Source organism: Monoraphidium neglectum (genome assembly GCF_000611645.1).
Source record: "Monoraphidium neglectum strain SAG 48.87 unplaced genomic scaffold scaffold00820, whole genome shotgun sequence".
Lineage (NCBI taxonomy): Eukaryota > Viridiplantae > Chlorophyta > Chlorophyceae > Sphaeropleales > Selenastraceae > Monoraphidium > Monoraphidium neglectum.
Window position 1 is genome coordinate 3,995 of NW_014012808.1, and position 11,413 is coordinate 15,407.

The 11,413-nt window shown below is 68.2% G+C and overlaps 4 protein-coding genes across 4 annotated transcripts in view; 1 reads left to right on the forward strand and 3 right to left on the reverse strand.

The window, feature by feature from the left end:
• MNEG_5481 (ribosomal RNA large subunit methyltransferase E) overlaps window positions 1-789 on the reverse strand; it is a gene marked incomplete at both ends in the record, with an annotated part of 2,258 nt that extends 1,469 nt beyond the window's left edge. Inside the window, 2 exons of the mRNA XM_014046041.1 lie at window positions 105-397; window positions 669-789. Coding sequence (XP_013901495.1) covers window positions 105-397; window positions 669-789 — 414 coding nt within the window. The remainder of the gene's footprint in view (window positions 1-104; window positions 398-668) is intronic.
• A 1,017-nt stretch (window positions 790-1,806) lies between these two features.
• Window positions 1,807-5,009, forward strand: MNEG_5482 (hypothetical protein; the record flags this gene model as incomplete). Its single annotated transcript, XM_014046042.1, has 6 exons — window positions 1,807-1,959; window positions 2,330-2,422; window positions 2,634-3,238; window positions 3,481-4,175; window positions 4,573-4,628; window positions 4,842-5,009. 6 exons carry the CDS (start codon window positions 1,807-1,809, stop codon window positions 5,007-5,009), a joined length of 1,770 nt encoding a protein of 589 aa, XP_013901496.1.
• A 2,062-nt stretch (window positions 5,010-7,071) lies between these two features.
• On the reverse strand, window positions 7,072-8,394 carry MNEG_5483 (hypothetical protein; the record flags this gene model as incomplete). The annotated part of the gene is made up of 1 exon (XM_014046043.1): window positions 7,072-8,394. One exon carries the CDS (start codon window positions 8,392-8,394, stop codon window positions 7,072-7,074), a length of 1,323 nt encoding a protein of 440 aa, XP_013901497.1.
• An 846-nt stretch (window positions 8,395-9,240) lies between these two features.
• The window catches only part of MNEG_5484 (hypothetical protein), a gene marked incomplete at both ends in the record, with an annotated part of 4,516 nt that continues 2,343 nt past the window's right edge, over window positions 9,241-11,413 (reverse strand). Inside the window, 2 exons of the mRNA XM_014046044.1 lie at window positions 9,241-10,167; window positions 10,394-11,410. Of these exons, the coding sequence (XP_013901498.1) occupies window positions 9,241-10,167; window positions 10,394-11,410 (1,944 nt within the window). The remainder of the gene's footprint in view (window positions 10,168-10,393; window positions 11,411-11,413) is intronic.

An 11,413-nucleotide genomic window follows, 5' to 3' on the forward strand; every position in this document is an offset into this window, starting at 1 on the left:
CGCCCGCACTGCTTGCGGCGCGTTGGCCGCGGGGGGGGGGGGGGGGGCTGACATGGCCGACGTGGAGCACGGCCGCCGGCAGCTGCCAGGCCTGCCCCGCCCACCTGTGCTGCCGTGGCCTCGCTGGTGATATCACCCTGCAGCTGCACCACCCCCTCAATGGGCGCCATCGGCTGCAGGTCGACCGAGACGATTACGGGCATGCCGCCGCCGCTCCTGCCGCCATCAGTGGGGGTGGCGGCCGTGCTGTCGCCAGTCGTGACCACCTCGCCTGCTGATACCTCCCGCTGCTGCTGCTGCTGCTGCTGCTGCTTCAGGGCCGGCAAGTACAGCCTCCGGCTGAGGACCTGCGACCAGCTGCCCGGCGCCGCGCACAGGTCCACTGCATTCCGGACGCCTGCGCAGCAGCAGCGAGGGCACGCCCCCGCACCGCACCATCAGACGCGGGCAAGAGGGAGCGGCGGGGAGGGCTGCACGATGCGATGCGCGGGTTTCGCCTGGGGCGCGAGTTGCACAGCAACATGATTAAGCCGCAGCGACTCGATGCCGCGATGCACGATTCCTTGCATCCCTTGGGCAGGTCGCGTGCAGACCAGCTGTCGCAAAAAGATTGCTGCTGAGAGCTCAAACCCATCACAAAACAGCGCAGCAGCCCGCACTCCATGCACCTGCAAAGATGTCGAACACCTCGTCGACCTGTATCAATTTGAACGCGCTGCGCGCTCGCCAGCCCTCCTCCTTAGCCTTGCGGTAGAATACGTCGCGCTTGTCCTTGCTGGCGCGCACCATTGCGGCAGGTGGTTATCTCATCCCCCGCGCACGACCCCGCACGGTGCCACCAGTGCAGCACTGAGCGTCAGCTGCACAGCAGCAGCGCCGCGACGGCCGGCGGCCCCGCTGGTGGCGTTTGAGCCAATCGATGAAAGGCACCCGCAGTGCGATTGGTGCTCCGATGCTGCTTCTTTGCCGTCGACCGGAAGCACCGTTGCCGCGGCGCGGTGCGTTGAGAACGAGTCAGAGTGCGCAGTTGTGACAGGTCGCTAGGACACCTGTTTGTTATCGAATACGGCGTCGTAATTGGCTACTGATAATCCAGCCGTACGTGTGTACCGTAAACAAGGTCAGCTTCCACCTACTGAGAAGAGAGTGAGCTCGGTGTCATTTTTGCATGTGATGGCTCGCGCTCTCGAACAAACGACCTAGCGGCAATTCATTGTTGTATATGGAACTTCCTGTTACTCTCAAACGCAGTTTTGAGACCGCACGGGCCCCTGCGCACGAGAGGAACCAACGCCCACGGCAACCTCCTTACAAGCAGCACATTTGGGTCTTTTTGTCCAGTAATTGCTCTTATGGAAGACTCTAACACACGGGGGCTGCTCGGCTTGCCGCGTCTAAGAGCGCAGGTGGGCAGGTTGGCACGCAGCCATGCAGCGCCCTTGGATGATGTGTGGGGACGTGTTAAGACGCAAGAATCATACATGCATCAGCAAACGAGACCCGCCGTGCCGCTCGCATGGAGCCGCGTTATGCATGCCCGCGCCCGGCCTAGGCCGCGGCACCCGTACTGAGCAAACCGGCGCAACAGTGCGCAGCTAACCTCGGGCACCTGCTTTCCTGCCTTCACAGGTTGTGGCCGACACCTGCGAGTCCCCGGCCTCGGCGCGCTCCGCCCATGACGGCTGCTGTGCCGTCCCCGCCGCCAACCGCGCCGCTGCGGCGACCGCGGCAGCCGCAGCCGAAGCGGACAGCAGTGCCGCGAACCTCCGGCCGCCGCTCAGCCCGGTCTCCCAGATGTTTCTTGGGATGGGCCAGCAGGCGCCGGACATCTACGCCATCCTCAGGCTGCGTGGCCGCCCCACGCTGGAGCAGATCGTCCCGGCGATGCAGCAGCTCGCGGACGCGCACGAGCGCTTCCGCCTGCGCGTAGCCAAGCGCGGCGGCTCCTGGGTCACAGAGGTGCGCAGCCGAGGGGGATCTCTGCTGCTGGTTGGTGGGTTGCGCAGCCCGGCAAGGCACTCCGCGCTGCGGGGTTGGGCCAGGCTCGAGCCCAAAATCGTCGGAGGGCGCGGCGCTCGCGCATCAACTCCACCGACGCTCGGGCCGCGAATTGAGGCACGCACGGCAGCGACTTGTTGCAGCAAGGCCACAAGTTGTCATTCGTGTAATTGCAGCGTCCCCTGCATATTTCTTGTGTGCGTGTGCCCCAATGCAGGAGAGTGGAGTCCCAACAGACTCCAACCACCTCGCGAGCCCGCCGCAGCAGGCTCTGAGCCACCCACCGGCTCAACGCGCCACGCCCCCGCCCCCCCCGCTCTCACTCCACCAGGCTGTTGAGGACTTTGATGTGCGGTGGTGCATGCGCGCCGTGACGCTCGACGGCCCCGACATCGACGCGGCCTTCAACGGCTTTGTGGCAAGGGTGCGCGCCCGCGCTCGCGCCCGCGCCCGGGCCCGTGAGGCTCCGGAGGAGCGACATGCGGGGATTCGAGCAGCCTCTTGCGCTCTCTTTCGCAGCGCCCGCGAGGCCCATGCGCTCGCACGCCCGTTCATCTTGTGCTGTGGGACGCGTGCGTTCGAGCTTCTCCACCCCGTCGATCGTCCCCACCCGCCCAACACTCCTCCTCCCGCAGCTCATGTCGGGGCCGCTGCTGTCTGAGGGCCACCTGCCGCCCTGGGACTGCAGCCTGGTGCGCTACTCCTCGGACCCCCACCACACCGACGTGCTGCTGCGCTGCAGCCACATGATCGGCGATGGGCAGCTGTTCATGCAGCTGCTCAAGGACGTGCTGGAAGAGCAGGACGACAGCATGCCGGCCGAGGCCGCGACGGCAGCGATGAAGGCGGCAGGGCCGGGCTCGGCGTCGAGCGGCGTGGAGGAGGAGGACGACGGCGCAGTGTCATCTGACGGCGCGTCATCGTCGTCGTCGGGCGGCGCTGCGGTGGCCGCGGCGGCGTCGCCGTCGGCGTCCTGCTCTTCTCTGTCGAGCCTGGGCGTCGCCGGGGGCGCGGACAGGGAGGGCGGCGGCCCGCACCTGATCCGCGCGGTGCGCCACCAGTCTGCGTTCCTGCCGCCGCCCAGCATGCAGCGCGCGGAGCGCGACGGCGAGGCGAGGCGGAGCGGGCGCGCCGGCAGCGGCGAAAACGGGCCCGGCGGCGGCGGCGGCGGCGGCACCTTTCACGGTCAGAAGCGGCGGCCGGGGGGCGGTGCGGTGGCGCTGCTCTGGCGGCTGCAGAGGTGAGAGGGGCCAGTCTTAGGGCCGCCTGCCCACGCTCGCCGCTCAAAAATGGGGCCACACCGCCGCCCTCGCGCCTGCCACATCCCCTCACCTTGAGCATACCCGCACGCACCGCTCAAGGGATGCCCTCTGCAGTTACTCCTTGCTGCGCGACCCTGGCGCCGGTCCTGCGCTGCCCGCGATCTGCTTTTGGTACCTCCTGGCCTGCAATCTCGCCCCTGTGCATCACTACGTGCCACAGGCTGCTCCTGAGCCTCTGGGGCTGGATCACTTCCGCGCTGTTCGTCTTCTCCATGCCCCTCCACGTGCCGGACCCGGTCAACGCGGTCAAAGCCGCGCCCGCCGAGATCGGCGGCCCCCGCGCGTTCGCGTCCGTCACGCTTCCGCTGGACGAGATGCGCCACGTCAGCAAGCTGCTGGGCGTGACCATCAACACCGTCGCCGTCTCCTGCATCGCCGGCGGCCTGCGCCGCCACCTGCTGCAGACCGGCGGCGGCGGCGCGCGCGCCTGGCCCTGGCGGCGCGGCGCCGCCGCCGACGCCGCGAGGGGCGGCGTCCCGAGCAGCCTGCTGCTCTGCTCGATGGTCGACACGCGCGCCATGCAGCGCATGGGCCTCGGCGGCGCCGGCGCGGGCGTGGGCGGCGGCTGCAACACGCTGTCCTTCATCGGCGTCCCGGTCCACACCGGCGGCGCGGCGCCCCTCGTCCGGCTGGCGTCTGTCGCGGCGACGCTCTCCTGGATCCGCGGCAGCCTGGCCGTGCTCATCGCCGTGCTCATCCCGCCGGTGCTGCAGTTCTTCCTGCGGGACATCGCGCTGTCCACGCGGCTGATCATGTGGATGCTGCCCGCCAAGGCGACGCTGGGGTTCAGCAACATGCGGGGCCCCGTGAAGCCGGTGGCGCTCAGGGGATTCCCGGTTGAGCGCATGTACAACGGTGGGTGGCCTGGGGCCCTGGATTTTTTGAATTGTTGCGAATCGGTTGAAATTTTCAGGGGTTGGGCAGCCCTGAGGGTCCTGCACGGGAATCAGAGTCAATGGGGGCGGGTGAGGGGCGCCAGGGTGCTTTTGTGGGTGTTTGGGTGAGTGGGGCAAAGGTTGAATGCCAGCAGGCAACTGCCACTTGGCGCAAGGGTCCACATCGGCGCGGGGCGCGTGGGCGAAAAGGCCGGACCGAGTATTTTGGCTCACCGCCGCCTGCCGCTTTGGTTCCTCGCGACCTGCACGCCGCGCGCCTGATCCCGCACTGCGCCCTCTCCGGTCTCGCGCCCCTCTGGGCCCCGTCCCACCCTGCGCCTCTCCGCCGCCCCCGCGTCTTGCCTGGAAACCCGCAGGCGTCCAGCCCAACGCGTTTGGCTGCTTCGTGAGCCTCATGAGCTACGACAACCAGGTGGGTGCCGCCCACGGCCTTCATGACCTGTTACACACACGCTTGGCTGACCCGGTGCCTCCGCCGCTGCGCCTGGCGCCTCGGCCCCCCGCTCGTGTCTCGCAGCGGCGCTGCACCCGAGCGCCGGCCCAGTGCCAGGGGCATGACGCTGCTTGCCCGCCCCCTCTTTTCCTTAAAATTGTTACCGTTCATTTGCTTTGACACCCAAATCAGGTCACCATAGTCAACAGCTGCTACGTTTCAAAGTCCTCCTGCCCCGAGCAGCTGCTGCGCTGCGTGCGCGACGAGTGGGCCGCGCTGCGCGACGCGGCGACGGTCCCCGCGCCTGTGGAGGAGGCGGAGGGCTGCGGCGCCGTGGGCGCCAAGGCCAAGGGCGCGTGAGCAGCAGGACTGGGCTCATGAGCTGCGGCGGGCCAGAGGAAGGGCTCGCTGCTTGAGGGCGGCTGCCTTTGCGCCCCTGCGCATGTCCCCTCTGCACCGCGGCCTTGCGAGGGGCGGGGGTGCTCGGGGCTCGGCGCGTGGCAAGGGCTGGCGTCCTGCTGACACTGTTAGTGGCGAGTTACTGGGAGCGGCCGCAAGGGTGCAGCGCAGCCGGCATTGGCCGATGTGTAGGGTGGGCACGTGTCACGTTGATGCGTGTCGTATGCGCTGGTATGGCTGTGTGGCGTTGGTGGTGTTCATCACATGCGAGGGCAGGGGTTGTGTTATAACCGGCCCGTCATACCATCTCGTGTCTTGCATTTGGGCAAAGGCATGCAGCTTCGGACTGTTGTTTTCAAGTCCTGCTGGGTGCAGACACGTGCTTTTCAATCGCACTGCCGGCTCAATCACACACTGGTGCCCGTCGCATCGCGCCAGCAACATTGCAATCTGTGTGGCGTGCACGCCTGCGGCTTGCCCCATTCTGCGCCTGCCCTCGCGCTCGCCACCGCCGGCGTGGCATCCCGCAGTGCTGCGGCGCAGTCGTTTGGACTCAAACGCCCTGTTACCCATTTGTGCAATCGACTGGCCACCCAGCTCCGCCGACCCAGAGTGTGTTCACGGCGAGCCCACGCGGTCGCCCCATCGCCCGTGTCACCCGTTGTCGCGACGCACGCATGTGAGCACCCACGGCCCCGGCTGCCCGCCGCCGCGTTTGTCGGCGGCGGGCTGGGCAGCCCTCGTTGGGGGACGCAGCTGCGTCGCCCGTGCGCATCCGAATTGCGGGCTGCTTCCAGGTGCTCATTTGCCCCTGCCTCTGGCGTGTGTCACGACTGCTGCAGGAAATGGTACTTTAGCAGGGCCCCCAGCAGTGGCGGCCCCCGCCGCTCACCCCCTGTGTCGCCCCTCGCTTTCCATCCTTCTGACCGGGCGGGCGCGTGCGCTCACCGACTCTATCTCTCACGCCGGATTTTTCGGGAACGCGTCGCCGCAGCAGAGATTCCGACTTGCCTGATTGCACCCGGCGAGCGCACGGCAGCAGCTCTGCGCACGGCAGCTCTGCGCACGGCCGCAGCTGGCGGCGGCGGTGGTTTTCGCCGCCCTTTCTGCTGCTCTGGCCTGCAGCTCTGGCCTGCACCCCGCCGTCACAGCAGCATGGGCGCTAGCCGTCCAGAGGGGTTTGTTTCGGGCCGCGGTTGCGCCCAGCGCCGCTCTCCCCCGCACCTGGCGTTTTTGGTCGAAGCAGGAGGGCTTGTTGTCACCACCCCACTTTGCTGACGTCACTTGGGGGTCGCTCTGGTCGGCCACGACCCTCCCTGATCCTCGCGCCTGTTCGGTTTCCCCCAGGGACCCCTGCGAGGACATACAGCACCACCACTCACACACCCAGCAGCGCCGCCGCGCGCACCCCTGGCACTCGACCCCTCCGTCCCATTGCAGCGCGGGCGGGCGGCGATTGCGTGCCGCCCCGCGCTCGGCCGATGCAACCCGCTGCAAACAAATGCGCAGCTGCCCGCGCCGCCGGCCGGCCGCCGGCGCCACCTGGGTGCACATCACCTCGGACCCGTCGACGGCTGGCCCTCGCCGGCCGCACACCGCCTCGAGCGTTTCCCTTGCTGATCTGTGTGCTGAGACTTTCTGGTCTTGTCAGTCCACCCAATAAATCACATGGCACCAGCACTGAAACGACGTTTGCATGACCCGGCGGTCTACTTGACTTGAACCGGACGTCGGCCAATGAGTAAACGATCCTGCAGAAGTCAGGCGGTCCACACCACGGTGGCTTGCAGCCAGGGGTGGCCTGCAGCCGTCTAAACAACAGACGTGGTTAGCAGCAGCAGTGGCGATCAAGTACGCGTGACACACTCCCAAAACATGCCAATGTCAAGGCTGTGCACATCCTGCGAGTCAGCGGAACTGCCTCCATTCCCTGCATGGCTGGGTCTGCAGCCGAGAAGGCCGTGTTAAACCGATGGCCGGCGCATTAGCTCTCCTGCTGGGGTTCACTCCGACGCCGACGCAATCACCACAGCTCGTCTCCCTGCGGCTCCGCACCTAAAGCGTCACCTGCAACAACCCCCAGCGGCTCCTCTGGCCCCGCTGTGCCCCCGCCGGCATGGCCGCCGGCCCCCCGCCGCCGCTTCCGCCCCCGCCGCCGCCGCTGCGAACCGCATGTGCCGGCCCCGCCGCGCGAGAACCCCAGCGGGAGCCCGGTGATCCGCATGCGGCCGATGTTTACCACCGCGCCCCGCCCGACCAGCCGCGGCGCGAACGACGCCAGTGCCGCGTCCGCGGCCGCGTCAGCCAGCAGCGTTGCACCCGAGAAGCTCGCGGCCGGGAAGCTCACGGTGAACCCGTCGCTGTCGTCGCCGAGGCCGTCGGCCGCGAGGACGGCCGCCGTGTCTTCGTCGTCGAAATCGGCGGGCTCGAGGCGCACGAGATCGCCCCCAGATCGCTGCACCCACGCGACCGCCTCCGCCTCGGCCTCAAACTCCCCGCCCTTGGCCTCGCCGCCGGCCCCAGGGCTCGCCCTGCGGTCATTCTCCTCTTCAGATTCCTCGCCGCCGTCGCTGCTGCCGGCGCTGCTGCGGCCGCTGCTGCTGCTCGCGCCGCCGCCGGCGCTGGCCCTGGCGCCGGCGGCGGCCTTGTCAGCGAAGCGGATTATGGAGAGCCGCAGCAGCCCCCACTCCGTGTCCCGATAACAAGAGTGCTGAGCGAGCACCTGCCTGCCCACGAGTCCAAAGCACGTGCTGCGACCGCCCCCACTCCCGTCGCCGCTGCTGTCTTGTGTCACCAGGTGACCCGAGAGGTCGCCGCTTGGCAGCAGCGCCAGCCGCGCGACGCCCACAAGCCGCTCGCCCCCCGCTGCCGCCGCCGCCGCCACCGGGGCTTCTTGCAAACTAGCGGATTCGATATCGTCCCAATCGTCGCCGCTGCCGCTGGTGGTGGCATCCGAAGGGGGACGGGTTCCCCCAGAGGTGGCTGGCGCGCGGCCGTTTGGGTGCGGCGCCCCCAGCTGGGCCGTGGCTGACTTGGGATGCTGCTGCTGCCGCTCTTGGGCCTGCTCTGAGTGCTGAGCTCGCCGCCGCGAGTGCCACACGCCGGGGTTGACAGGCGCGGGCTGCAGCTGCGGGATCAGCCCGGGTGGCGCCAAGATCGGCGCTGCGGCCATTGACGCAGGCGGGTCTGGCGGATGCAGCAGGTCCTGTGGGGTTACTGACCACATCCTCTGGCCATCTACAGATCGAATTTCATCGCCTGGCGCGAGCTTTGCGCCCTTCTTTTTGATCCAGGGCGACACGACAAGCTCCGCCCCGACGGACCTGTTGGCCTTGATACGCGGCATGATGTCGTTGTGAAAGTCATCATTGCACGCTGCTATTAATGGCGACTGGCGTGGGTCGCCGTTTTCTGGACGCCTGCCAGGGCGCAGCACGCACAGCAGGCGTTGGCGGCCACTGCATGCTGGTCATGCACCCTCAGATAGGCCGATATGCATGCCTGCCGTCAACCCGTGGTTTGTAGACTGAGTGTATTGCCAACTTACACAAGCTTCAACCACCTTAAAATCAGCCAAGCATGGCGATCCCCCATGTCCGCATGGTTGCACGCCGGCTTTTGCACGCAGAATGATGTGACCGCCGCGCCGCACTTCACCGGCGGCATGCCAAGAGAGCACAAGGCTTCCTGGATCCCACGAGCAATGGTGGCTCGGCAGGATGGCCTTCAGGCAGCTATGCAAATGAAGAGCAACCAGCAGGCCACTGGGTGTCAACCCATTCGGGTTGGCCAGTGGCCCCGGTCGTCAGCACAGCCCGCACACAGGGATGGTGGAGAGATTAGTTTCAAGGGCGGCGGCAACAAAATATGGCATAGATTCGACGCTAACAGCCTTGCCACGGCCACAGGGACGAGCTGCAACGAGGCCTGCGCGCGCTGTGTGCGGCGCGCTCCCTTTCAGTGCAGGAGCAGCACGCGCCCGCCCAGGCGGATCTGCGGGCGTGAATCGCGGCTTGCGCAGGGCGTGGGGATGCCCGTTGAACGCCAGGGCTTGCGGACGGGCGCGCGTGTGCGCGCTGCCCTTTGGCACTGCCCATCACCCAATCTGCGGCCGCCTGTTTTGCAGTGATCGACAAACGCCCACCCCAAACAGCAGAAGGGAGGCCCGAGGGCGGCCGTCCATCCGAAGCGCCTAGGAAGAGGCCGGGGCGGCGGCGGGGGCGGCGCCGCCACCCATGTGCGGCAGCTTGTCCAGGAAGGCCTGCAGCCCCGCGAGCGGGCTGTTGCCGTCCGCGCCCGCCGCCTTGGCCAGCGACTGCAGCACGGGGCCCGCCTTCGACGCGGCCTCCAGCAGCCCCTTGACAGACTGCAGGTTCAGCCCCGAGCCGGAGGCGCCCCCCTCTCCGAGGCCGACGGCGTTGAGCACCGATGCGAGCGGGTCGCCGCCGGGCGCGCCGCCCGCGCCGCCGCCAAGCGCCTGCAGCAGCGGGCCGACCTTGCCGGCCAAGTTCAGGATCGACGACAGGTCGAGCCCCTGCCCGCCCTCACCGCCGGCAAACGCCTTAAGCACGCCGGCCAGCGGGTTGCCGCCGGCGCCGTCGGCGCCGGAGAGCGACTGCAGCAGGGGGCCGGCCTTGGACGCCGCGTCGACAAGCGACTGCAGGCTGAGGCCGCCGGTGCTGTTCTTCAGGCCCGACAGGAAGCCAAGCGGGTTGGCCGCGGCGCCGTCGGGGCCGTCGGTGCCGTGGGGGCTCGACAGCGCCTGGATGCCGTTCAGGATGGCAGACACGGTGGGGTTGCCGTCGGTGTCGGTGGCGCCGTCGTGGCCGACGAACTGCTGAGCCTTGGAGAGGAGGCCCTGCAGATCGATCTTGCCGTCGCCGATCGCCTGCTTGCCCTGCTCCACTGCGCTGAGGACGGTCTTCAGGATCTCGGGGCCGCTGCTCTGGATCTTGGACAGCAGGCCGGCCACGTCGGCGGAGGGGGTGCCGGCGCCGGCGCCGGAGAGCAGCTTGGAGACGGTGCCGAGGAGGTCGGCGCCAGGGGCGGCGGCGGTGGAGCCGGAGAGGCCGCCGAGGACGGCGTTTAGCACGTCGGCCTTCTCGGTGGTGTCGGCGCCCTGGAGGGGGGATTGTACAATTGTGGGTTTGGTCAAGGTGTGAGGTAGGATGCTGCAGTGGTTGAGCCATGGGTCTAGGACGGGGGTAAACGCCAACGTTCTGAAGTGCTACGACTGGTGGGAACCTGGCCTAAACTTTTTTTCGCACCATCATCAGCAGCTGACAGGGCGTTTTGAATCACTTACCCCCCTGAATACGCCTCCCCACAGCAGGCAAGGTGCTCACATGGCCGGCCAGGGCGGACACAAGGCTGCCGAGGCCCGCAAGAGGGTTCTTCTCGCCGTTGGGCCCGCTGGGCGCCAGCGCGCCAAGCAGGGCGCCCAGCGGGTTGCTGCTGTTTGACGCCGCCGCGACGGCCGAGGCGCCCTTGAGCAGGTTAGCGATCGCGGACACGGGGTTGGACGGGTCGGCGGCGGCGCCGTCGGGGCCGACGGCGCCGGACTCCAGGACGGCCGCGCCCTTGTTGACGAGGGACCCCAGGAACCCGAGCGCGTTGGTGAGGTTGACGGGGCTCGCGCCGTCGGGCACGATCAGCGGGGGGATCTTGGACTTGACGGCGTCGACGATGGACTGCAGCGGGTGCGACGCGTCCAGCCCGGGCTTGAGCACGTCCACGAGGGACTTGATGTCGGTCAGGTTGAGCTTCCCGAGGCGCGGCACGGGGATGTTGGTGTTCCCGATGGTCGCGGGCGCCTGGCAGTCGCAGATGCTCCAGAGCTTCGCGACGTAGCCGCCGGAAAGAGTGAGCTTGCCGTCGGCGGTGAGGGTCTTGTCGGACGGGGTGACATCCAGGCAGGGGTACCCGACCAGCGCAGAGCCCGCGGGGTTGAAGCTCGCGGCGACGCCGGACAGGTCCACGACGGTGCCGAGGCAGCTGCCGCCGAGCAGGTCGCTGGTGCAGCCGGGGATCGACAGCTTGCACGCCAGGCCGCGGCAGTTGGGGCTCGCGCCGATGGCGATGGCGGGGTTGAGCCCGTAGCAGATAGTATTGGACACCTCCTTGCCGATGCCCGAGATAGCGCAGCTGCTGCTGGTGCACTTGCCGCTGGACGCGCAGCAGCCGCCCAGGCAGGTGGCCTTCTTGTAGGGCGCAAGGGCGGGGCAGTAGGCCGTGCTGGAGGAGGTCGCGTCCTGGGAGCACATGTCGGTGACCGCGGGGCACGACGCCAGGCCGGACACGGGGGTCAGCGCCTCGGGGGCGCCCTCAAGGGGGGTCTCCACCGCGGCGGGGGCGGCGGGCTCCTC